Source organism: Pinus tabuliformis, chromosome 3_1 (genome assembly GCF_031772625.1).
Source record: "Pinus tabuliformis cultivar Carrire ecotype Pingquan chromosome 3_1, CPIR1, whole genome shotgun sequence".
NCBI classification, from domain to species: domain Eukaryota; kingdom Viridiplantae; phylum Streptophyta; class Pinopsida; order Pinales; family Pinaceae; genus Pinus; species Pinus tabuliformis.
In genome coordinates, this window is record NC_142301.1 from 273344047 (window position 1) to 273371039 (window position 26993).

Sequence of the window (26993 nt, forward strand, 5' to 3'; positions counted from 1 at the left end):
TGATTTATGGACACCCGGGGAGTGGTCGAAACTGGTTTGGTTTCATTGCTTTCCGACCTTTCTTTCGCAACTAAGGGGGTTCAATTTCTTGACTGTATCCATTCTCAGCTGGATCAGGCAGGTTTTTCCACTACCTTTTCTTGGACTGGCTCTGCATCATTGGTTTGTATCTAAAAATCCCTCATAGTAACCTCATTATCTATCTCTTTTCACTCTGTAGACACTCCTCCCAAATTTAGATCGTATTCAAGTAAAGAACCTCGCCCTCCTGATGGTCTTTAGAGCGGCTCTACAACTCGCCCCTGGTGTACACGGGTTAGAGTTTGAACGGCTCAACTGCGATGGTTGATGCGAATGAGAGCCCTGCCTTCCTCTCCCGGGGGTCGAGCAACTAAAGTTCCTCTCCTTATCAGTCGAGACCCGTTGCCGGTCCTCTCCTTACCAGTCGAGCAACTAAAGTTCCTCTCCTTATCAGTCGAGCCCTGTTGACGGTCCTCTCCTTACCAGTCGAGCAACTAAAGTTCCTCTCCTTATCAGTTGAGCCCAGTTACCGGTCCTTGATTGCTTATTGGGTGGGGCTTATGGATGAGCCTGCTTGTGCATCCTCTACAGTTTAAGTTCTCGAGAGATCTACTCTTTTTCAGTAAGTTCAAGTGGTAAGGTTGGTCCCTAAAGGTAAGATTCTCCAGCAAGTAGGGTTCGGCGGGTGATTCGTTCTCTGTTCCAAACTGCGAGTAATTGAAGCCTATCCGGGCGTAAGCCCGGGGCAGTCAATTCTATAAATAATAGGTGATAAAGCCAAGTAAAGAAAGCTAAGGCAGTGAGGTCAATCAATATCTCTCTAGCAGCAGGGTGTCTATCTAATAAGTGTGGATCTTATCAATCTGGTTGTTCCATTCCATTCCCATCTCCGTGTTCTCCTGGTATCGTTGGACCATGCCCTTCTAAGTCTTCTCCAGGTGTGTCACTTCCTCTAAAGCTAAGTTCCATGCCCTGTCTCTCTTCAGCGTGCACCTCAAAGCGCCCTTTCTAATCCATAATCAAATCTGCAGGCGAGGTACATCAACATCCAAAGTAATCCATCTGAGAGAGAAATAGAGAAAGAAAAAGCTCTTCGAGGGAGGGGTAGCTTGTTGGATGGGAGACTATCGTGTCTGCTTCCGCTGGCCCTGTAATCCTATCAATTAAGCCAATCAATCCTGTTTGTCCTTCCTGCCCATGCCATGCCATTTATCCGATCTGATCCGATTCGCTAGCCCTGTTTGTCCTGCCATTGCAACGAAAGCGATCAATTACACGTGTACGCCCTGCCAATAAATGACAAACCCAAGAATGTTCCAAGCGGGGATATCAAGCTAGACCTTGTTTTTAAGCAACAATGACGTAATAAATAACAAGCTTAGCTCTCAAGAATGTTCCAAGGTGGGGATATCCACAAAAAGCTAGACCTTTTTTGAACCCACACAATGACAAGCTCTAATCAACGTATAAGCTTGTGGTGTACACCTTCGTATCGTTGCCCTTGAGGCCCTGCCCATGCCATGCGATGTGCCGCCATGCCATCCATCCCCATCCTTGTCCTGCCCATGCCAGCCTAACAACCCAATTCACACCAAACCAATCCATTCAACGTGTGCCCAGCGATTCACCAAACCAAGAATGTGCAAAGCGGGAAAAATCCCAATGAATTTATCCCTAATCGTTAGAATCATAAGGCCAGGTAATTCCGCCAAAGGACTTTGACTAGTATTTTTTCCATACTAGTGTAAAGGTTAGGAAAGATGGACTGCTTTAACGAGTGGAAAGAAGGATGGACTTACCAGTATGGTTGAGGGAGGGTTCATTTTATCCCGTAATAGTGGAGGGTGAAGGTTTACATTTGAAGGTGCTCTACCGAGGGTGCTTTGCTACTCCGCTTGGATTGGTTATTCAGAATGGATGGCTGCTGCGCTACTTGAATCGGCTTGGTTACTCAGCTTGGGGGATACTTGATTGGCTACTCGACTTGGCTTGGCTAATTGGATTGGCTAATCGAATAGGATGGCTGCTGCACTATTCTACTGCTTGGCTTGGATACTCAGCTGCTTGGATTGACTGCGCTAATCAACTGCGCTAATCGAATTGGGCTAATCGAATGGGATGGCTAGTCTCAAACTTTCAGGGTATGGGAATGTATGACCTCAACCTTGTCGAAACAGTAATTTGATGTCATCCAAGCTGCTTGGCTTGGTTACTCAGACTTGGATACTCATGTTGGGCTACTCGGCTGATCAAATCGATTGGCTACTCGACTGGGCTATTCGACTAGGCTACTCGGCTTGGCTACTCTCTCTATACTTGGACATTCTACTCGGATACTCTACAGTGCTGGGGCTTCTGGGATGGGATACTCTACTGGATGGAAGGAGGCTCCCGGGATTGCTGCTGGGGGCACATTGATTCTGTGAACAGATGGATTCTGGGACATCTGAACTCTATAAGGCTGGGTCTGGGGTTGCTCTCTGACTATTAGTCATTTATATACTTATATCCTATGTGCGGGGTTCTTTACAACTTCATAAAGGGGTATGGGAATGTTTAGTTTGCTCAGCTCATGCTTGATGTCAAAGGGTGGAGGTGCTAGAGGGGTATAGTGCCAAAGATAGACTCCCTCAGCTCAGATCCAGGTTTTTTTGAGTGGCCAGTTATCGATTTAGAGTGTATTCCCCTTGACCTTTAGTGGTAGGATTTTTTTGCCCCCTTGATCTAGGGCTCATATTGGGATCCCTCCTAGAGTTATGTAGTAGTGGCCCTTCGGCCTTGGATACTCTCTGGACGACTTTCTTATACAATGTATTGATCCCTTAATGAGGATTGAAGACTCTGTTGGTAGGCCTCGTCTTTTCCCCCTTATCTCTCAGCTCGGCTTCTAGTTCCATCTCTAGTTGACATGCCCATTCTTTGATGGGGTTTTCACTTCCATACCTAGTGCATTTATTGGTTTTGTCCTTTTCTTTCTTGTATTAGTTTCCAAGATTTTGATGGATGGGTTCTTAGATCTTAGATCTTTTCTTCTTAATGAAAGCTTAGAAGTTAGATATCAACGCTACTTTGGCTCAGATTTCGATGTTGTTTAGATATCTTTGACTATTCAGATTATATGTTGTTCTAGTTGCACTGACCTACTTTTGTGGTCGTTTGTTGGACAATAAGAAAAGAATATCATCTTAGCAAAGGTTGTTAAGAAGATGAAGTTGCCAATGATGTCATACCCCAGGTGGTAGAGCAAATTCAGTTTTCACTTACTTGTCGCAAGCAAGCAATCTCTTCCCTTCCTATCCCGCTGGTCAAGCAAAGAAGTTCAATCATCTTCCGTAGTGGGACAGATATGGCTGATTAAAAGATTCGGGAGAGAGGGTGGATTGGTGCTCCTTAAGCTCGATTTGTCCAAAGCTTTTGACAAGCTCAGCTGGGAATATATTGAAAACACTCTTATAGCTTTTGGTTTAAGCCCTTTATGGACTCGATGGATTATGTCCCTCACTTCCTCTACCTTCTTTTCAATCCTAGGCACCCCCTCGACCACTTTTATGCCCTCCAGAGGTATCCGGCAAGGGGATCCTATCTCTCCCTTTCTGTTCATCCTAATGGCCAAAGGTTGAAGTCGAACCTTCAAAAGCGCGCTAATCAAAGGGAACATAAAAGGTATCTCTCTTCATGGCAATAAACCTATCACTCATCAACAATTTGTCGATGATAACATGCTAACGGGACATCCTTCAGTCCAAGAGGCTCGTGCCATCAAAGGACCGGCAGGGGCTCGACTGATAAGGAGAGGAATTCTCCTACTCTTTTCGGACGCTTCTAGGACCTCTATGAATCTGGAAAAATCCCAAATTTGCTTTTTCAATACCCCTTTGATAACACAAAGAAATATAGCTAGAATTGTTTATCCATCTCCTCTCTGCCCACAAAATATCTTGGAGCCTCTCTTACTGACTTAGCTATCAAGCATTCCTCTTGGAAATCAATCCTGGACAAATTGGCCCAAAAGCTCCCTTGACTCTTTATTTCACCATTTAGTACGCAGCCTTAACTAGACTGCATGCAGAGAGTGGGATGATAAGCCTGGACGGCAAAGCTTAGAGAGGGTAGTAGAAGCCATACCACTATATGCCTACCATTAAGCCATAAGAATCGCACTACTTCAGCAGAATGGGCTTAACTTCTATAGGTATGGGGGGGTTTGAACCTAATTCATTTTATTAGAAGCTAGCTAATAGAGATAAGCACCACAGCCGGGAGAATAAGAAAGACTAAGAGACTTACTAAGAAAGAAAGACATATAAGTACTTATACCCGGCCGAAGGGAGGTACCCATTAAACCCTACATAGAAGGATTATAAGCTTATATAAGAAGGTAGTAGTTGGAAGCTGGGTGCCCATATGTTCAGACTAGTCATAGAAAGGGGAAACTCATATGCTCCTACATCTAGGCATAGAAGTAAAAGCCAGTATTCTATTTCAAGTGGGAATAGAGAAAGACAGACATAGGGAAGGAAGACGGGCGTTTTTCTCCCCCACTAACTCACTCTACGGCCTATCTATCACTACTATGGCCGGTAGGCAGGGCGTATTTTCAGACAATAAGTCAAGAAGGACCTGAAGAAGAGAAAGGAACCTGACTGAAGAAGCGAGAAAGGCCAAGACATAGCTCCCTTCTAACCCAAGTTACCGAAGCTTCAACAACTGGCTCTTTTACTGGTACTGGATCGACTTATGCTACTGGTGCGTTGCGTCTGGTTATGCTTCTGGTTCAACTGCTGAGGTGATAACCTGAAATTGCTTAACCCCAAAGTCAAGTAAGGTTATCACTAACCTACCCTACTATAGATGAACCTACCTACCACTACCATAGCCACGGGCACTTTCCCCCATTTCCTTCCCGCAGCAACGAGGGGGCAACCTTACCTGAGCTAGCTCTTTGAGGGTCACAAATAGAGAGTTTGCTTACTCACTCTAACTTTCTGTTCGTGAAAGACTTCGTGTCAAGTAGTAAGACAAGCAAGAATATCGTAGTATAAGCAATCTGCCCAATAACGAAACAAAATCAGCTATGCTCACGAACAAAAGCAAAATACCACTAACTAAGTGGATACAATCCAGCCGCAGATTCCCCTACGGCTACCTTTTGACTTTCCTTCGCTAGCACTAAACCACCTAACCTAATAGGCATATATCGATCGATGGAAGGCTCTATCAGCTCTATGGGTTTGGTTTGGCAGGTGTAAGCTACAATAGATTTTCCCATCTATTTCCTATAACCAACCCATTGAGGGGATTATTCGTACAGATGTCTTCACCTACAGATAGGACCAGTGGGAACGAAGGTGGAAGCAAATCGATTTCTCAGAATTGCATAATTACATATATAATATATCTCATGAATGACTGGAAGAAATGACGTTTTAGCATCATAATGGGAAGGACAAGTTCTTACTAAATTATGGCATTTAAGGTGCCGTAAGGCCGCTCGACCATAAGGGAATAGGAGAGGTACGTTAAGTGGCTCGACCAACAAACAATTCTTTTCGAAATTATGAAATTGTGTAATTACATATATAATTTCAATTTACTTATTGGGTGGGGGGGCTTACGGTCGAGCCCTGCCGGGGGCGGCGACCTATTAGTCGAGCCTTAAAGCGCATCATGACTGGAAGAAATGCCAGTTACGAGCTAAATCTATCTATCTCATTTGCATAATCATGAAGCATAATTACTTATATAAGAGTAGCACTACGATCATGAATTTCAGATCAAGGACAATCTTTCATTCCTTCTCGAATCATGAGGATCGGCAGCCCCCCCACCCAATAAGTAAAATGAAAGCGAACTCTCGACTAAAAGAAGAGGGGCGGAGTCACTCACTATTCATATGGTGAGGGGCTCGACTGATAAGGCCCGTTAGGGACTCGGCCGAGGTTACGAGGTCGAGGAGAGGGAGATTGTCATTCAATCGATCATGACCGTCATTACATATATAATGAATGAATGCATAATGACATATATAAAGAATGAATGCATAATGACATATATAATATCTCTCATGAATGACTGGAAGAAAGAAATGAGAAAGCATAATGACATATATAATATTGCATTTAAGAAGGATCGATCGAATAATGAATTCAATACCGTCATGACATATAGAAATCCTATCCTTGCCCTCAGAAGCGCAAGCCCCTCCGGGACCTTACCAAGTGCCATCATTTGAGGGGAACAAACAAAGAAGTACGGTGATTGGATTCGAGAGAGCGTAATTACATATATAATAGATCTCAGGCGGCCTTATAGTCGAGAGTTCGGCAAGCTCACCCTAACGGGCCTTTTAGTCGAGCCCCCTACTGGGTCCTAACGGGTCCTACCGGGCCTCGGGGATTGGGGTGGGTGGGTAAATAGTGGTCGAGCCTGCTTGCGCATCCTCACCATATGAATAGTGAGTCCCTACCGGGCCTGATGGTCGAGCCTGCGTTAGCATCATGACTGGAAGAAATGCATAATGAAATATATAATGAGATATATATTTGGATATTACGGATCAATGATTCGAGCTACGATCCCATACGACGCTAAAGCGTAATGACATATATTCTCCTATGTATTTTTCGTAATATCTTCTCCATTGTAAGGAAGAAGTTTGCAGCCAGAACCAACAGTCCTGTATTTGGGGCCACCCCCCAGCTCCTGGACAAGTACCAAGAGGACAAACATGATATCCGTGAACCTGAGAACAGCAGCTGTATAGTTTGGTTACACAAATGAGTCGATACGATGATCTCGATGATGGATGAGTACCGCTAGCGCTCGATCCATGATGATGATCACGCTCCATGCGCCCATGATGATCGATACTGCTCGATTATACGCCCCGCTATCCATGCGCCCCGCTACATACGCCCTCATGATGATGACCACTACCTCATACGCCCCAATGAGGAACGAGACTGCTCGATACGGACCGGATGAGTAACGCTACCGCTCGATACCCGGGGGAGTAAGCTGCTGCATAGCCGAGACACTGGATACCTTGTGAGAGATGGGCGATACACCGGACGGAACAGATACTCAGAGATGGGCCAATGGATGGATGGATCGACACTGAAGAGAGAAGGAAGGATTCGTAGTTGGTTCAATTCGCTCGAATCCCGCCCGCCATTCTCGCATTCGCGCATCCCCAATCTGCTCGCAACCACGCCCCGCAGCCACCCGCTTGTAAGTTCGTTCGTATTCAGTACGCCTAGTCCGCCGTCACCGCCCAGATACCCCATTCTGTGAAATCTGCATTCCCCAGTCACATTAGATTACCCAATCCGCTTTCAGTTCCATCCATGAAAGACAGACTGAAGAAGTACAGGCAAGTCTATATACGTGAAATCCCCCATCCCGAGAGTGTGAGTGAGGGATCAAGATATGAAGATGAAGTGTGAGGTGCACAACTTCTCCATGCATTACGCCAACAGAACTGAGAGATCCTATGGATAGGAAAGAGTGAAAGCATACCCTTCATTCCAGCCATTCAACTCTGTTCAAGCCAGTCAACTTCTAGCTCTACTCACTAACCTATACACCTCTTAGTTAGAGGAAGTGATCAACATCCCTTTCTTAGATTCTATTATGAATGAAATGAGATTCTATGGATACTGTACAGATCCCTAACATGTGTCTAAAGTGGCGTGAACGGAAATGGCCTTTTAGGGGCTTGTCACTCACCCGTCTGAATGTCATCAACCAGCCAATAGAGAGTGGGAAAGAAACCCTTTCATCTTCCGCCTTCATCACCAGCCATGCCAAGTCCAACAGAAGCCTTCACCCAGCCAGAAGCCAGCAAGAGAAGCCTTCACCCAGCCCCCCCAGCCTTAAGCCTAGCACATACTTGAACCTTGAAACGGAAGCCTTCAGCCTAGAACACCGAGCCAGAAGCCAGCAATATAAGCGATTCAAGCAAGACCCGCCTATCCATGCCCATCATCAACTACTTCCATATATTGTGGCTTTTAAGTGAAAATCTCCCCTGTTCGGGCTCTGCAGGATACTTCATGCTCTGGTATGATCCCACGCTTGGCTTTTGCTTGATGGACGGTTGATGGATGCTGACGCTTGATTGCTTGGCTGACGCTCCGCTTGGCTTGATGGATGCTGACGCCGCTATTTTCATTTGACTTATAATCGGGTTTGTTAGGCGTGGAAAAGAATCACTCGTGGGATGTCGGAGGTATAGGGATAGCGCTCAAGGTGGCTGTATAGAAGGTAATAGTGTGACTCTAAGTATGATAGGTATAGGAAGTAATATCTGTAACTAGCTATATAATAGGTATGAATGTGCATAAACCCGAAACAAGGTGTTAAGCCAACCATACAGATAATACACAAATGCGCCATATATATTGACTATTTAATACAGTTCATCAGAAATAATGATTAACGATCATGAAGAATACTACGATAGATAGCTAGGATGGAAGGAGATCAGTTATCTATAGCTAGCTATTGGTGATAGAATGTGAGTTAGAGTGGGTGTTGGGGTTGAGGTAGTGGTTATAGCGCTAGCGATAGTTTGTGTAGGCAGGATTGTTTTGCATTGTAAGTTCAATTGATGGATAGATTGCTGGATCTATCTTTTATGATAGAGGGTATGATCTCTATTTTCTGAGAGACGATATGTGGTTAACGATGGAAGGGAAGTATTGGTGGGATAGCTATCAATGGAAGTATGAGTGGTAGCATTGGGAAGGTAAGCAAGCAAGTGCTAGCGATAGTGCTAGCGAAAGTGTGCGTAAGGGAGAGAGATTGTCGTTTAATGTAGCTTCTGTGACCTTTGTCAGTTGATGGTCAACCATAGTAAAACTTAGATTATAATATTGAACTTATTTCAGCGGGCTCTCTTCGGTCACCATTTCTACTTTCGAGGGGGTGAGGTTGAGATTACCATGGCTTAAACATACTTGGTGGTGAAATTATCAAGGCTTTGGTTCAATTTGATACATGCTTTCCAGCGCTGACTTAACAAGGGATATGGTGCCCTTGCCCAACTCGAAGGATAGTGCTTCCAACTTCACTTCCAGGATATCTTATCTGAGATGCACCTCTTGGACGTGATCATGAAACTCACTGTCCTCTATGGCTCTTTGGTCTGGGAACCTAACCTGCATCGGGCCGACTTGGCTGAGGAGGAGAGAATATAGACACTTATACTACAGTGCATCATCCGTTGCAAACAAACAATTCCCCCGTCCATCATCCAAGCAGAGTTCGAGGCTAATCATTACCTTGAGGCGATCTTAAGACTCGTTTCCTTCCTTCACAGTGTTCGGACCTTGGGCGACTCTATGTCCAATAGAGATAAGTACCCCTGCCTATTTCTACTCTCCTCAAAGGTTATTGCGTCTACAGGCCCCCCTGGACAAAGTCGTTCCTGGTTGTCAAAGTATTCTCGATTGCTTTAGTTGATAGCCATTTCTTCCGATCAACTTTGCCCCTTCAGATACTACTTGGATGCTCCAGGTCACCTCCTACCTTCTAAACAAGATCTTAGCTAGGGGATTAGGGAGGATATCTATAGGCAGTTCATCCAGACCACTTAAATCTCCCCCCTGAGGACCTTAGCGTTAAGATGACATTCTATTTCTAGCACATCATTTAGTTGAGGGACATCTTATTGTTTAACCTGAGTAGACACCCAAACATTGGATGCATGCCCTACCCCACTTGGTTAGTGTAGAGTGGGCCCCCATCAGCTTCAGGTCAAGACAGAGCACCACATTCCCTGCTCGAGAAGACTTGGCACCTCTACCACTTTAAAGATATCGAGTCGGAGGAGCACCTCATATTAAGATGTCTAGTATACTATGAGATAAGAGGGCGGTTTCACTGCCTCTATTGGGAGTTATGAGGTTCCCTCTGCACTTTCTTTTGCTACCTGGACGTTTGTTTGATGCTTAGCTCTTTTCATGAGGGAGGTTTTAGAGCACAGATCGAGGACCTTGTGCGGTCGTCCGGGAGCCCGTGACGAGGATCACTTTCTTATTCCTGGTTGTCACGTGCACTGGTAGCAACAATAGACAGGTGGAGGACTAGAGCACTTTAGATTCTAGATCCTTGCGAGACCGACCTAAGAAGGGCGAGGAAGAAAAGTATTTGCTGGAGTCCAATAAGCGGAGTCCAAGCTAAGGAGTCCAATAAGCAAGGAAGATCTTGCGTTCAGTGATCTATATTGGTGAGATCGACCACACTGATTCGATAGAGGTGACTGAATTAGCTGATCGATTGACCACATGCAGGCAGGCGCCAAAGAAATGCATGCACTACGTTTGATATGAGTGCCCGCCCAATATTTGAATGAATCCCCTGGCAGCGGTTAGAAACCTTTCCCTTATGGTGGAAAGGAAGAAATGGGCTTACTCCTATGGGCTTCCCTACCCATGCTGACTGAGAATCATAAGCACCGCCGATGTGTATGAGCAGCGCGGGTGGGAGGGATAAAAGAGTTGCATTTTCTCGGGAAGGAGGTAAATAGTAGACTAATGGAGACAATGAACTAGCACCATTTAGGGACACCCCATGTTGAACCGAACCTCCATTTGAGACGTTCCCATTGCACTTGTGAAGTGACCCCGTACCCACCTATTCTATTGAACTAATCGGCCTAAGGAAATAACCATAAGCGGGATCAACAGCGGAGCGGGACCGAGGATCACTTGCAGCGGGACCACCGAACCATCCCTTGATCACCATGTCGCAGCAGAAGGAGTCGCATAAGCCAAAGGGGTTTAGGGTGGCTCATTCATGATAGGATCATGAGGTTCTTTTACGAGCTCAACCAGACACATTTCAATAGGTAGAACGGGGGGAGGGACGGAGTCACTCACTATTCATATGGTGAGGGTGAGGTAACGAACGCTCAACCCTCGGGCCGCCATCGTTTTTTTCATTATCTCTCTATATGGCCCTTAATGACATGAGAAACATTGGGCTTTCACAGATGGAGTTATTCTTTCCTTGCCTTTTCTTATCAAACGACAATAGAAAGAAATAAGTAATGAGAATATTCAGATTGTTTGTTTAAGTGAAGAAAGAAAAGAGAAAAGGAAACAAATGAACAAAGGAAAGGAGCTATAGTTAATGAACAATACTTGTGGCAGAAGCTCTTTTTTGCTAAGAACATCTTGATAAGCAGCTATAGTTTTTCAACAGTAGTATTTAGGCAAGAGAGATTATGAAACAATGCCTTCTTGATGAGGAGCTATAGTAATAAAACAATACCAGAAGGAGCTATACTTCTACTTAGTGTAAAGGTTAGTTAGTACGTAGTTATTGTCTGTAGTGGTGAGTTTATATTAGGACTTAGTTATAGGTCTATACTTTCTATTCTTCCTATCTCTGCCTACCTTACTTACAACTTACGTCTATGAATCTAAGGAGGAGTTATCTATTTCTATACCTTCCTTCCTATCTTTCTGAGCTTCTATGTGAGTCTGAATGAGTAGGTTGTATTTCAGAAGGCTGACTTACCCTACCTTACTTTCTACTACTACCTTTCTAAGCTTTCTTAATGCGTGAATGAGTAGGTGTATGAGGTGAGGATGAGGTAGCAAAATCTTCTTCCTACCTACCCAACCTTTCTTAGATTCTTGTCTAAGCTTCTTAATGAGGTAGGTCAAGCCTTCCTTACAACCTTATTATTACTGGCATCACACCAATGCCTGGCTGGTTCGAATCCTCGTTATTCACATCTAATCAGCACCTCTGGCATCTAATAAACACCTCCCTGTTTCCGCTTCATGAACGTCAATAGTCATATTACGTATATTAAGACCCTTATGGCTTGAACAAGGCTTTCTATCTGGCCTTGACTAGTGAGTCTGTCTCCTGTCGAGCCTTACATACACATACATACTAGCTATCCATACATTGTTATATCCCCATCCATGGTCCAACAACCGAAGAGAGCTCATGTTGGCTACTGTCTTAAAGAGAAGAATTAATAAAGAAATTGCCAGTCATTCTTTATATATGTAATTATGCTTTTCATTATTCTATCTCTAATTAACCGCTTTCGCGCCTTCCTTCAGCTAACTCTTTTATATCCTTAAAATGTAGTATTAACCGAGACCCTTTAGCGCCTATTTCCAAGTCCGGCCTGCTGCCTATATTCCGGGTCGGATCTGCCTACTAATAAGCATTGAATTTCTCTTCCGGCCTTCCGGTATTATTCTTTTAGGGGGCGGTATGATAATTCATAGAGCTTTCTGGGAATGGAGCTTTCTAGTGCATTCGTCATCCCATCGGCTTGACAACCAGGTGTCTTTTCTTCTTTATGAACGAACGTATTGAGAGAGACCAGATCAGCAGGTTGAGCCATCCAGAACCATACCCTGACAAGAGGACGAGGTTTTTGCGTGCACCTCACTAAAGACAAATGTAGGCATGGAGTCGAGTTACCAATAGAAAAAAGCGAGTTCTTTACCCCAGTGAAGAATAGGCAACCCATTCATAATATACGGGCTGCAAGATAGGGCTTTAGCTTAAATGGAGAGCACTCAGTGACTCTCCAACAATGAAGGAATGGTAGATGGATGGTACGGCTCTGGAATGGCTAGCTTAATAGTACTGACCATACAGAAGAGATTGCTTGTGCTGGCTGGCGTCTTTGGTGGGTGAGCTACTGGTCAATTCACTAGTGAAAACCAACCTGGCCTTCTAACCAACCTTTCACTTCGTCCCTCACTTAACCAACTTAGTGAGTGATGCCTACTCCGTGCCTTGCTTGACGAATGCTTAGTGGGTAAGCAGCACTATTTCTCTTGTTCCAGTCGGGCGGGCTTGATAACCCTTCTTTTTGGGATATAATTTTTAGGAAGCACCCTTTCTTTTGATTATGTCGTATCGTCTTTATACACTTCTTACTGCTATTATTTAGGCCCCCTCCCTTCGGACAACATTGACTGAATGAAAGAAAGTTCCGACAACGTTGAGGTCATGCATATTCCCATACCTTGAAAGTTTTATACTACCCATCGTTCGGAGTAGAATTACATGTCCTACCCTGGCATAGATGGCCCAACAACAAGGTTGAATCCAGCCTAAACCTTACCCATTTTCGTTTTTCAAGTAAGGGACGGAGTCACTCACTATTCATATGGTGAGGGATCTTCTTTATAACCCCGGGCACCCACCTTTTGATTAGATTATGCAGAGATAACTTCATCGTTTCTTCTTCGCCTCTTCGATCCTCACCTTTCGGCTAGTATAGGACGGGACTTGTATTCTTATGAAACCTTATCTTATGCGCATTAGCCCACCTCGCCTTCAGTTTCATATTCTTGGAGCATCCCATCTTCACCTTTTGAGGGATATGGATGGGGCTCTTATCACAATGACTGACTGTTTGCCGAGCGTGTTCGAACAAGTTGATACATACATCCTGACTGAAGAAACCGTTCAGGCCAGACCCTGACAGGAGGACCAGGAAGGTTGAGTGAGACATATATCCCCATCCCGTTTTCCCTGTTTTCCCATAGTAGACATCTTATTACTGTTTGCTGAACGTTTCGGACAAGGTTGATACATCCTGAAGGAATATTTAGGTCATACATACCCGTACCCTTAAAGTCCTACAAGCTTGAATGCTCGCAGAACCTTTCCCTTTGCACCCGACCCCATTTACTGGATTATTTCGTGGATTCAGGGATCTTCGCTACACCCCTTCTTATTGCATTTGACTTATCACGAAGTTGAACCGGTTGATATCACGCCGGGTATTCTTTATATATGTTATTTCTCCATAACACTTTTGATAGATATATACAACATTCCGAGTGGGCTCTTTACAGCCGTAAGGATTACTGTAAGTGGAGGGGAACAAGATAACCACCAGTAGCAGTAGTAGAATTATACGTGGTAACTGTAAGCCCTGTTGGTTGGATCGAATGAATACAGGCAGACCCACCATTTAGAACTTACCGACGACTTGGCTTGGGCACTGACCACTCCGTGCCTTTATTAGACTTGCCTTTACTTTACGTGCGACCGACCTTACTAACCTTTTGATTCACTTGAACTACCTAACCTTGATTGGATGGGCGTTCCACAACACTTGATGAAATATTCTTACTTGGTGGGTACCACTCTGACTATTTTCCGCTACGCTCCTGCCTACTCGCTTTACTTATGTGCTTCGCTACGCCCCTCACCTTTGCTTGCGCACCTTTGCTCTTTACCAACCATACCTCCTATCCCAACTTACTGATGAGATGGGGAAATTTTGATCAAAATACGATCAATTTCTTTGTGCACACGGAAAACCACTGAATCATATATAATATGATGAAGACATATCGCTACTGGAATGTGAGCCATTTCTTCATGCATAATGACATATGCCCATAGCAGCATTTTCTGGTGTCATTTCGGCTATTGAGTTATGCCATAATGACATATATAATACACTACGATTTGACAAAGAGAGGACAATCTTTCATTCCTAATCGAATCATGAAGGTCTGTTCGATGAGGTCTTGCGCTTCCGAGGGCAAGGAATGTATATCGCTTGTCTGTAATCAGACAAGGGTGAGTAAGCGAACTCTCGACTAACGCCCCCCCACCCAATAAGTAAAATGAACCCGCTTGCTTGACGTTAGGAGGGCAAGGAGAGAAGGCTCCCATGGCATAAGGAATGGGAGGATAGATTGAAAGGGGAGCAAGAGATGCCAGGCCAAACAGGAGATATTTCTACCGTCCATCTCAGGCCTTGTATGCCCCCCATAATTTGAAGGGGGAGCAAGCTCAGGCCTTGAAATCTCGACCAACCTGGATAGATTGAAAGGGGAGAAAGAGATGCCAGGCCTGAGATCTTGACCGACCTGGTATGATCAATTGTTCCATTGGCTCTTGCTCTATATTATATATGTGATTTCAATGAAGTTTCGGCACGGCAAAGCGCCTGAACTCTAGGACCGGAGGAACGGAGTCACTCACTATTCCGATGGTGAGGGGCTCGACCATAAGCCCCCCCACCCAATAAGTAAATTGAAACTTTAGTTGCTCGACCATAAGGTGTCGTTAGGCCGCTCAACCATAAGGGAGAGGGAGAGGACCGGAGGGACGGAGTCACTTCCGATGGTGAGGGGCTCGACCATAAGGGAGAGGATGCGGAGGCATGCTCGACTGTTAAGGAGAGGAACTTTGAGAAAAGCAGTACCTCGGCGAGGCAACACTCCCTTAGAGCTAATTCCCTCCTAATTGAGAGCTCGGGTGTCGGCCCTATCTCAAACAGATATAGAAACAGACATGTGCTTCGGCTACGCTACGAAGCTTTCTCTTTCCTTTTTCCGGTATAATATCTCATGGATTGGGATAACCATGCCAAAAAGAGCATTTTTGAGAAATAAGTTGGGGTTGTTGGGGTTTGTCCAGACAAACAAACAAGCTTTTGGTCGGGACAGCCAGTTACTATCTGACCTAGCTAGCAGCCAACCATCAGGCAACAAAGTCAGCAAAGTCAAAACGTCAGAGTCCTATGCGATGCAAAAAACGTGAATCTAGTTCGGTAACATCCGATAGGATGCTTAGCAATTAAGGCAGGGAATATCAGGCACTTGGCTTTAGAGATGGGTTGAGGGCTTTAGGTATTTCTAAACTGACCCCATTTTATTATGCCAAAATGCGTTTTATTGCTGGTTTGGGGACCACCACGATCTATTTCCCATTGAGGTGATAAACGGGCTTTTGTGTGTATAAAAATATTGAGTCTTTTTTTGATAAAGAGAGTGAGTATTTGATTGTGTCTGCCCTAGCTAGAGGGAAGCTTCTTAAGGCTATATCCTTCAACCACTATGACTATGGGCACTTCATATGACCCATCCCCACAGATCTCGTGCTATGCGCTCATTCCGATGTCTTTGCTATGTACTGCTCGGTATACCTAGACTCCGCAGCACTAGACCCTCTGGCTGTGCTCTATGCCTAATGGTATGATACCCTATGCCTTGTCCTCCGCCGATTTCCCACAGCTAATACTGATACGTACTACTTCCAAAGGACATACTAGGGCCACAGATAGGCAAAGGGAATCAAATAGGTGCTTATTAACAGAAACATCGGTACAGCGAGTAGGTGCTTAGCCTAGGGATAGGTTATAACATAACACACAGAGGTGCTTAGCCACGGGTCAGGCACAGAGAGAGGTGCTTACCGATAGGTTCTTGTGGCATCATATATAGTAGGCCTAGCTGACTGACACCGCTTAGACAAAGCTCACACCATGCATACTAAGTGTGCGGGACAGACCAATAAGCACATATAGGGGCATCAGCTCAGCCAAGGGGGTAGAAACTCCTCTCCTTAACAGTCGAGCCCCTACCGGTCCTTGCACTCGGAAGCGCAAGACCTCCGGACCTTCTCCCTTCTCATATTTAAGCCCAATCAACAGTTTGATCCCCGATCAACAGACTTTGATTTGGAAGACAATCACCTTAGTTTTAGCAGACCTAACCAACCATAAGCAGATTCTTGCTTCATCGCTGTTGGCTTTGGGTTTTTTTGGTGCTTGTGTAATCACAAAGGTTGTTTCCAACCGCTTGAAGCCTCTCCTTCCCACCCTCATTTCTCTAGAGCAAACCGGGTATGTAGAGGGTAGGCAGATCCTTGATGGCATCATCCTTGCACACGAAGTGATCCACTCCCTAAAGATCTCCAAAAAACCTGGGATGCTCCTATGGACCTTATCACATTCGTTTCCCTCTTGTTTCGGCCGGGAAACTTGCCTTTTGTTTTTTTGGGGATGCAATTTTTCATCCGGGTTAACTTAATCTTTTCTCGCTCCTTGTTGGCGGAGCGGCATACCAGGAAAAAACATCAATGAAGGTCCGGAGGGTCTTGCGCTTCTGAGTGCAAGGAAGAATCAAACTTCCATAGCTGTGTTAGCTAGGCTACCCGCTTGATCATCTTTCTTTTACACAAATTACTGGATCACATCTTTCCTATGCCGTTTCCGGGTTAGCTCTTTCCTAGCTCATGTTGCTATTTTAGCTGTCATTGCCGTTACGTTACATATTTTCTTTTCTTTGACCCGGGCAAGGGAAAGGTTGGTTATTCGATGACCCTTGGCATAGTTAAGATTGAACGAAGAGGGGAGTTGCGGGCCTACGGAGACTTTCTTCTAATCCCAATGAAGAAGGAAAGAATTGATACTGATATAACATTAATCCATGCATTGACCGAGTTAGACTATTCCGATGGATGAATGCCCTGATCAGCTCCTTACCTTGACTGGCACAGGACGGGCCAATAGAGATGGCAGCTAACCCTGAAACCCTTACGGTGAGGCAGAGACAGAAATCAAGCTTGCATATCCGTCTTGGCTAGAATCCTTCTTATCTTTCTCCTACAAGCCAATCATTTAGTCTAGCTCTACTTTACTACGATATATCTTGCTCTTGTTTTATTCAATCACAAACCAACTACCGAAAGAGAGATACTCAATCCGTTACCATGACTGATAGGATGATCAAACAAGGATGAAAAGCTACATGTTCCGCTTCTCCTGTTAGTTAGAGAGGAGCAGAGACCGCCCTATCTTGTGGGTTCTTTTTCTTTCTTAACCATGAGAGTCAGTGAATGTTGGCTTCCTTGATTACATAGTTGACCACACGCATTCAACGGTAGGGAATAACACCTTTTGTTTACAATTTTTCACTTAAATTCCAGAGATACTCATCGAGTGGACCATACCAAGATGCGAAACGAAAGCTTCTCCTTTGCTTTTCTGATCTCATTGTGGAAGTACCGTGTAGAGATAGGCACCTTATCTATGCAATAACGATCTAACTCTTCAAGCCAGATTCGTGAAAGGTCAATCTACACCATGGAAGTTTCATTGCTGAATGACTTGTCTGCTACCAACTCCTTCCTCTATGAGTAGGGCATCTCTATATAACGAATGAATGCATAATGACATATCTCATTCATAACTGGAATCACGGACAAGTTTCAGTGATGGCGGCCCTTATGGTCGAGCCTGCTTGCGCATCCTCTCCCTCTCCCTTATGGTCGAGAAACTAAAGTTCCTCTCCTTATCAGTCGAGCCCCATTGCCGGTCCTCTCCTTACCAGTCGAGCAACTAAAGTTTCAATTTACTTATGGGGTGGGGGGGCTTATGGTCGAGCCCCTCCGGTCCTTATGGTCGAGCAACTAAAGTTTCAATTTACTTATTGGGTGGGGGGGCTTATGGTCGAGCCCCTCCGGTCCTCTCCTTATCAGTCGAGCCTGCTTAAGCATCCTGAGTGATTGATCGATTGAGGGGAAGAAATCTGAAGTCCCTTCTAGCTCTTTGATTGAGGGGAAGAACTCATTTCAATTTGATCCAGCCATAGGCGGTAGCTTAAGCAGTCTCACAATCAATACTTCCAGAGCACAGTTGACGATAGCTTTCCTTCTGGCTGTACTTTCAGAGCACAGTTGAACAACAAAGTGGAACGGACCTTGTGTAAGAGCGTTACGTAGCTTAGTTAGCTAGCGATACAAATTCATATATATTATAATTTATAAAATATAATATATATATATATATATATATATATATATATATATATATATATATATATACCCCCGACAAACCCACGCACCCTATTTCAAAAAATGCCGTATCTGTCCCTGTTCCCGCACCCGTCCCTGTCTCCGTACCCGTCCCCGAACCCACGTTTCTTGGCAACATAGCTTTTAACACTTCAACATTTGCAACTGGTTGTCTTTTTCTTCGACCACCACCTCTTCCTCCAACTCTGAAAGCCATGTTGGATTTCTTTTTCTGATCCTTAAGATACCACAAATGGTGGCCTGGGTGCAGGTGTAATGGACAATCGTTCAAATCTAGAAACAATTTTTGCAAGTTCAAGTGGAATTTCTTCTTGGATTTCTTTTGGAGTGTCAATAATCTACCTCCAAACTTGACTATTCTGCTAAATTAACAGAACTGTTTAATTTTACCCGCAATGATAAGCGTTTTACAAATCCTCTAAGCATCGCACATCGCCAATCGCAATTGCTTAAGGCCAAGGTTCATTCACTCATGAAATGTTGCGATGCGAAACTAATCGGCGATCGCATCGCACATCGCTAATCACATTTTTTTAAGGTCAAGGTTCATTCACTCATGAAATATTGCGATGCGAAACTAATCGACGATCCTCCACCATTTGATCAAGCACACTTGATCCAATGGTTAACAACGATATCGGTTGAGGCACTTGCATGATGGTTAACCGTCCTTACGGAGCCGATAAGGAATATAAACCCTTGATCTATAAAAGTTCGGGTCCATTTTTGGAATTAAAGTCCGAACACTTGATGACTCGATATCTGTTGAATAACAGAGGCCATCAAATCTTACGGCTTGCGGGTCTTCAACTAGTACGCAGGTTAAAAATAGGTTTAACCCTCGCAGTTGACTATGACCTAAAAGTTTGAAAATGAGATTGACAGCTAGGAATGAGTGCAGGGCTTCAACCATGATCAAGAAATTTGTACACTTCTACCCTCGCAGTCGCTGATTACCCAGATCTTATACATGGCAAAAGAGAGATTAAATGCGATCACACCAGATCATATAGAATTCTAAATTTTCAAGCCAAACTGGAAATTCAATAATACACAGAGATGCTTCAAAGGGATACAACACTTCCGGGATTGACCATTATACAAAAATACACAGAGATATAATATCTATAACTTCATCTTATATGGCTGGCCAAAACAAGCCAAATCAGTGAAAATCCCCTTACAATCATTCAGAACTTACATAAATACCATTTCATTCTAACAATCAGATCCTTAATCATTGCATCGAATCTACCTAATCTTAAACAATATTTAATCTGGTTGATATTCTCCTTGAAAATATCAACAGAATCTAAACTGCATGAATTAATTACAAAATCACTAAATCCCTAAATCCTAGCTCAAATCCTATCTCGAAAACTTGTAAATTGATAGCTAAAAGAGTCCACTCATTTGCTTGTAAACTTTTTTTGTATTTTTGGAATAAATTCAAAGCTTTTTTTCTTCAAGCCTCATGCTCTGGCATAAACTTTGATCACCAATTGAGCTAGCTCGGGGATATATATATATATATATATATATCATTTATTAAAAGAATAGTGCATTTATTTAAAAAATCTAGAATGTTGAATTAGTGGTAGAATATATGAAAAGATATATATATTGATATATTAATGAAGATAGAAATAGCAATCCATGATATATCTATAATGATTAATCATTAGAACATCAACCATTTAACTCTTATCGCTTACAAATAAACATATAAATTTTTAAGGCATATAATAGAAAGTACACCATTAACTTATGAATGAAGTAGGTTATCTAGCAACTGTCAACAAAAACATGACCAAATAGTTATGTTTACAAAATAGGCCATCTATGCAGAAATATGAAGATCAAATGTTCAAAATATTTAATTGAGTTAATTGCTAGACACCAATCTACAAAGGAAGTGTTCACTACTTGTGAAAGCACCCTTGTTGCCAATTGTTGGAGCTGTGGGGTAGCACCACCATGCATGTTCCACAACTCCTTGATAAGTAATGTTCCATGTTCCACCATCACTTCTATCAGGAATTTCATCATGAGTACCATCCTTCATTCTTTTCTCTTTGTTTTGTCTTTGCCTCTACCTCGATCCTCTAGTGACATAGTCAACACCACCCAATTTTGATGAAGTGGTTTAATCCAAGCCTTTAAATATGATGGAAAAGGCTTAATATGGCCGATCAATGATTTTGGTTTGAGTAAAAGGTACATTTTTGCTAAGACCATGAGAAAGGAGTTCAACAATCAACACCACTAATATTGGGTACATGTCGGTTGAGCCTGGTGCTCTTGATTAGATGCCAATCACATATCCTTATATGTCATAATATTCAACACCACTAATATTGGGCACATGTCGGTTCGGCTTGGTGCTCTTGATTAGATGCCAATCACATACCCTTATATGTCATAATATTCAACACCACTAATATTGGGCACATGTTGGTTGGGCTTGGTGCTTTTGATTAGATGCCAATCACATATCTTTATATGTCATAATATTTAATGAAAGCTTCAATCCCATTGATTTTCTGAAAATTATGAAATTTGCTTGCTGAATTTTTAATAGGAAATGTAATTCTATTTTCTTCATATAAAATGCTATTAGGTTGGAACCACTCTCCCAGAAACAAATTAATAATAATAGTAAAAAATTAAATAAAATAATAAAAGGATTATCCTTTTATACTTTTGGTAAGAGTGCCTATAGAGCATCAAGGGAGGGTCGTGGTCTGGCATGTGAGAGCGCACATTGGAACAAGGCGCTTCCAAATTTCCAAGGAGTGCAAAAATTGAGGTCAGAGTGGATTCAGATCTTAGTTCCAAGGGCGTCCAGGAGAATTGACTCCATGACCTCTTTATGGCTAGGTGTTTTAGCATTGGGACCTTGATCTATCGAACTAACCCTCGGAGCTAGTGATATATTTATTTTATATTGTTTAAATTCTATTTTTGAATAAATAAATTGATTTAATGTCTTCAATAAAATCATGCAATCTCATTCCAATGAAGTTTTAAGTAAAATTGAGCAGAAAAATATACCTGGAACCATGATTTATTTAAATTAACAATGTAATTGTGATTGTTAGTGATAACTTTTAAGTTACTTTCTAATTAACAATGTAACAATGTAATTGTGATGATTAGTAGTATATATATATATATATTTTTTTTTTTTTGAATTTAACAAGGTATTAACATTGTAATTGTGATTGTTAGTGATAACTTTTAAGTTACTTTTTAATTAACAATGTAACAATGTAATTGTGATGATTAGTGATATATTTATTTATTTTATTTTTTAATTTAACAAGGTAGGCCAAACTAATCAGAGCCTAACTCCAAGGGCGTCCAGGAGAATTGACTCCATGACCTCTTTATGGTTAGGTGCTTTAGCAATGAGACCTCGATCAATTGAGCTAACCGTCGGAGCTAGTGATATATTTATTTTATATTGTTTAAATTATATTTTTGAATACATAAATTGATTTAATGCCTTCAACAAAATCATGTGATCTCATTCCAATGAAGTTTAAGTAAAATTGAGCAGAAAAGTAAACCTGGAACCATGATTTATTTAAATTAACAGTGTAGTTGTGATTGTTAGATTGATTTAAATTATAACAATGTAATTGTGATTGTTAGTGATAACTTTTAAGTTACTTTTTAACTAACAATGTAACAAATGTAATTGCCATGATTAGTGATATATTTATTTACTTATTTTATTTTTTAATTTGAAAAGGTAGGCCAAACTAATCAGAGCCTAACTCCAAGCTTGTTCAAGAGAATTGACTCCATGACCTCTTTATGGCTACGTGCCTTTAGCAATGGTACCTCGACCAATTGAGCTAACCCTCTGAACTAGTCATATATTTATTTTGTATGGTTTAAATTATATTTTTTGAAAATTTGATTTAATGTCTTCAAAAAAATCATACAATCTCATTCCAATGAAGTTCTAAATAAAATTCAGCAGAAAAATATACCTGGAACCATGATTTATGATTTATTTAGAAGCCCTGTTACAAAGTTTGTACGGTGGTTACAGGGTTTGTACGATGTTGTTAGTTTATGCCAGCCATAAGCCTTTGGACCACCCAAAAAAATCATTTTTAAATATAGAAAAACTACCAAATTATCTGTTTTTAAGTAAAATTAAAAAAATCATACAATCTCATTCCAATGAAGTTTGAAAGTAAAATTGAGCAGAAAAATATACCTGGAACCATGATTTATTTAGGAGCCCGGTTACAGGGTTGGTACGGTGTTGTTACTGTATGCCAGCCATAGGCCTTTGGACCACCTGAAAATATCATCTTTAAATATAGAAAAAGTACCAAATTATCCGCTTTCAAGTAAAATTGAGCATGAAATTATACCTGGAACCATGATTTATGTAGGAGCCCTGTTACAGGATTCGCAGTGTTGTTCGTGTATGCCACCCATAGGCCTTTGGACCACCCAAAAAAAAATCATCTTTAAATATAGAAAAACTACCAAATTATCAGCTAATCAATATCAGTTGAGATTCGAGAAAAACTACCAAATTATCAGCTAATCAATGTCATTTGAAAGTAGAATGGTTTAAATATAGAAAAACTTCCAAATTATTAGCTAATCAATGTCAGTTGAGAAAAACTACCAAATTATCAGCTAATCAATGTCAGTTGAAAGTAAAATGGTTTACCTCGAGAAGGCTGCACCTATAAACGTGGGGTAGGTGCAACTAGATCTTACCTTCCACTGACTTCAGAGTTCTAAGTTTGGTTAGAAATTCAATGTGTATTAATTGACAATATTACATGGGGCCAACACCATGATTTGCCTATATGATTAGGCAAATAGTAGCCTCAATTACCCAGTTTTCATTGCTTGCCTTCCTTCTCTTATTTTGTGCTACTTTAGTTGCCACAGAATATCCTAGTTTTCTTATTTTAACTGAATGTTTATATTTGGCCATAAATGTTTTTTGATTTCAGAAGTTCTGGATAGAGCGAGACACAGGCAAGTTGTGCTTTTTCTTGTCTGCAAGAAATTTGAATATAACTTGGGGAGATGATAATCGGTATTGGCATTGGATTTCTCAGGATGAATCCAGGTAATCCAACGCTCTGTTCTTGTTTTTTAGGTTAATATTGACAACAAGACAACGCTCTGTTCTTTGTTTTCTTTAGGTTAATACTAACAAGACAGTATGTAAATAAAAGCTAATAACACACTCTTGACTTTTGACTACAGTTACAAGGAGATAGCTGAACTAATTGAAGTATGTTGGCTTGAAGTGAAAGGTCAATTTGACTGCAAGTTTTTGTCTCCTGGTGCGGCATACAGTGTTTCATTCAGGCTCAAAGTCCATGAGTCTGGCATTATTCGGCACTTTGGTCGTAGAGCTATTAGTCCACACCTGCATCCACTTCTTCCCCTCCGGCCTCAGCCTATGATTCACGCCTTGCCTCGAGCACATGGATGGAATCGTAAGCCAGTCAAATTCTCACTTACAACTCCTTGTGGTGATCACCAGATATATGCTCGATATTTGAGTGACGTGGATAAACCTGTTGAGGCTGAAGGGTACCAGATGGCTCCCTTTAGACATGTAGAGGAAGGGTGGATGGAGTTTGATGCAGGCAGATTTGTTGTGGAAGAAAAGGGAGATAATCCAGGAAGTATAGAGTTCTGCATGAGAGAATGGGAAGGTGGGAATTGGAAAGGTGGACTTCTTTTAGAAGGGGTTAAGATCCTACCCACTGCTTTGCTCAGGGAACGAGCAGAATGATATAATTTGGTTCTATTTCATCGACTAATTTTAGAGATTTGTAATGTGTATATTTTGCTTTCTAATTCCACCATTTTCAACTTTATTGTATCTCTACTTGACTAATGGAAGAAATTCAATGTACAGAAATGACTTGTAGGACGTTTCTCTCATTTCATTATGTTCAACTGTACTGGTTCTGTAGTACATTCGGTGTACAGAAATGGCTATAACAGCTCCTCCATGGAATCTCCCATTTCACTGCGTTAAATTCTATGCATTTCTATAATACATTCAATGCACAGAAATGGCCATGTGAAAGTTTCTTTCGTCATTAACAGTTAGCTGTGGAATCTCCAATTTCACTGTGTTAAATTTTATGCATTTCTATGATACATTCAATGTACAGAAATGGCCATGTGAAAGTTTCTTTCGTCATTAACAGTTAGTTGAAGGAATACTCACCATTAACAGTTGCTAGAGGACTATTTTATGTGATTGCTAAAAGGTTAATAACTGTCTGTTTAGCCTTGGAATGTAATAACTGTCTGTTTAGCCTTGGAATGTTCTTGTTCATGTTCTTACTTATGGGGACAATAAGGGCAATAGGAGCACAACAATATTAATAAGGGATACAACTACAATAGTAATGGGGTAATCACTAGTATTATAGGGACCTAACAAAATGAAATTAGGTTCATGACTAAACTTGGGACATGCAACACATCTATAACGTTGGTGTTCCTTCCTGACTCCCTTTGAATTTTGGTGGTACCTCTCCCAACTAGAGTACATTTAGTCTTGTTTCTATTTTGTATCTGGAAGTCCATCTCCTCTTCCTTGTAACTGGAGAAATAGTCTCTAACCTTTATCATATGTATTGATGCTCCACTGTTAATATACCATACTCATGTGGACATGGAGCTAGAGAGGCAAGCTATGAGAGAAAATTTTTCTTTTAGCCTAGAAGACAAATCCTCAATGTTCGTTGAAGTTGTTGTCTACTTCCCCTTCTTTTCCTTCTTTGGGTTAGGACATTGGCTAACATAGTGTCCATGATAAATGCAACCAAAACACTTGATCTTACTCGGGTCTTTCTTCTTCTTATCTCCTTTTGAGCTTTGTCCCTTACTAGAACCCTTATTCGCCTTCCCTTTTCCTGCTAGGGCTACATTTTCTTGCTCCTCTCCACCTTCAGTGTTTTGTCATTGTTACTGGTGCCATTAACCAAGATGATCCTAAGCTCCTCTTGAGTGAAGTCACTCCATAGGTGACCCCAACCTAGAAGTGTATCTTGCCTAGAAATTACTTGGACGAACATGCTCCATCCCTTCGAAAACCCATTATGTGTTATTCGCACTAGCTCGTCATCAATTGGCTTGTCTTCTACTTCAACCAATTCATCTCTTGCAAGTCTAACTCTAGTGAGATAGGATACAATGTCCTCACCCTTATGCATCTTTATGTTCCTCAGCTTCTCTCGGAGAATCAACTTCCTATTCTCAGTAGGATTTTGGTACAGATTAACAATCACATCCCACATTTGCTTCGTTTTATCCTTCTTTGCAATATGCGGAAGAATATGGTCCTTGAGTTCATCAAGGATAATCCTCTCTGCTTTGGATTACAAACTTGAAAAAAAAAAGGAATACAAACTTGACTTCTTATTACTATTAGTTAAAATGTTGATGATGATTTTCCGTCTTTACATTTATCCAAACTTGTAATGTCTTGGATGAAATCTTTGTTATTTTAGTGTTCAAATTTATTTTCCAGTTAGGGGCCAAACTTCTTTTCCAATTAGTAGAATCCTTGTTATTTTTGTGAGTCTTACATTTATCTTGATTTGATGGTTCTACTTGTTCTCAAGCCAACATTGTCTGTCCAATTCAACCTAGATCAAAAAAACTGAAATGTTCAATTCAACTTGGATCAAAAAAGGCCGAAGTGACTTTTTATTCTTGTCCCATATCATTAGAGATAAATTCCCCCATCTTTGGATTTTGGGTTTCTGGATTTTGTTGAGTTTTCATAGTTATGAGTTCAGTTAGAATTAAAGGATCTATGGGTGAAGACAAATAACTGACGCACTAGACTATGTGGTGATCTTCAAAAGAGCCAAACCACCAGTTAATTTATGCTGGTGTTTCTTGTTATTCTTAAACTCTTTATGATGATGGGTTACAATGTAACCTGCTTCAAATCAAGACCTTTTTTTTTTCAAAATCTTATTAGTGTTTCTAGTTATTCTTAAATATTTTATAGAGATGAATTACAATGTAACTTGTTTCCAATCAAAATTTACTTACTTTTTTTTTGTTGAAGCAAGAGTCGTACCTTCTATTTCATTAAATCTAAAAACAACTTACATAATATACAACATTTCCAAAGGAATTGTGGGCCTAAAACAAACCATCCGCTTACAGCCTAGGGCCGCGAGCAAAAGGCTTAAACACTGAGCCTCGGTCCCCTAAAAAAAAAACTACAATATCCACAAAGTACAAACAAAGTCGAGACCGTTCGATCTCCCCTCAGAGATTGGATGGACGAGGCTCAAATCGGGCCGGAAACAATCAAACAATTAAAATTTAGA

At 41.7% G+C, this 26993-nt stretch overlaps 1 protein-coding gene across 2 annotated transcripts in view; it reads left to right on the top strand.

Moving 5' to 3' along the window:
- The window catches only part of LOC149186847 (putative F-box protein PP2-B12), a 40078-nt gene extending 15387 nt beyond the window's left edge, over positions 1–24691 (top strand). The window contains exons 2-3 of one of the 2 annotated variants that reach the window (XM_089411175.1): positions 23628–23743; positions 23884–24691. In XM_089411175.1, coding sequence (XP_089267301.1) covers positions 23628–23743; positions 23884–24421 — 654 coding nt within the window. In that variant the 3' untranslated portion in view covers positions 24422–24691. Of the gene's footprint in view, positions 1–23624; positions 23744–23883 lie in introns of both variants that reach the window. The other variant, XM_089411174.1, reaches the window with a different exon arrangement.
- The last annotated feature ends 2302 nt before the right edge of the window (positions 24692–26993 follow it).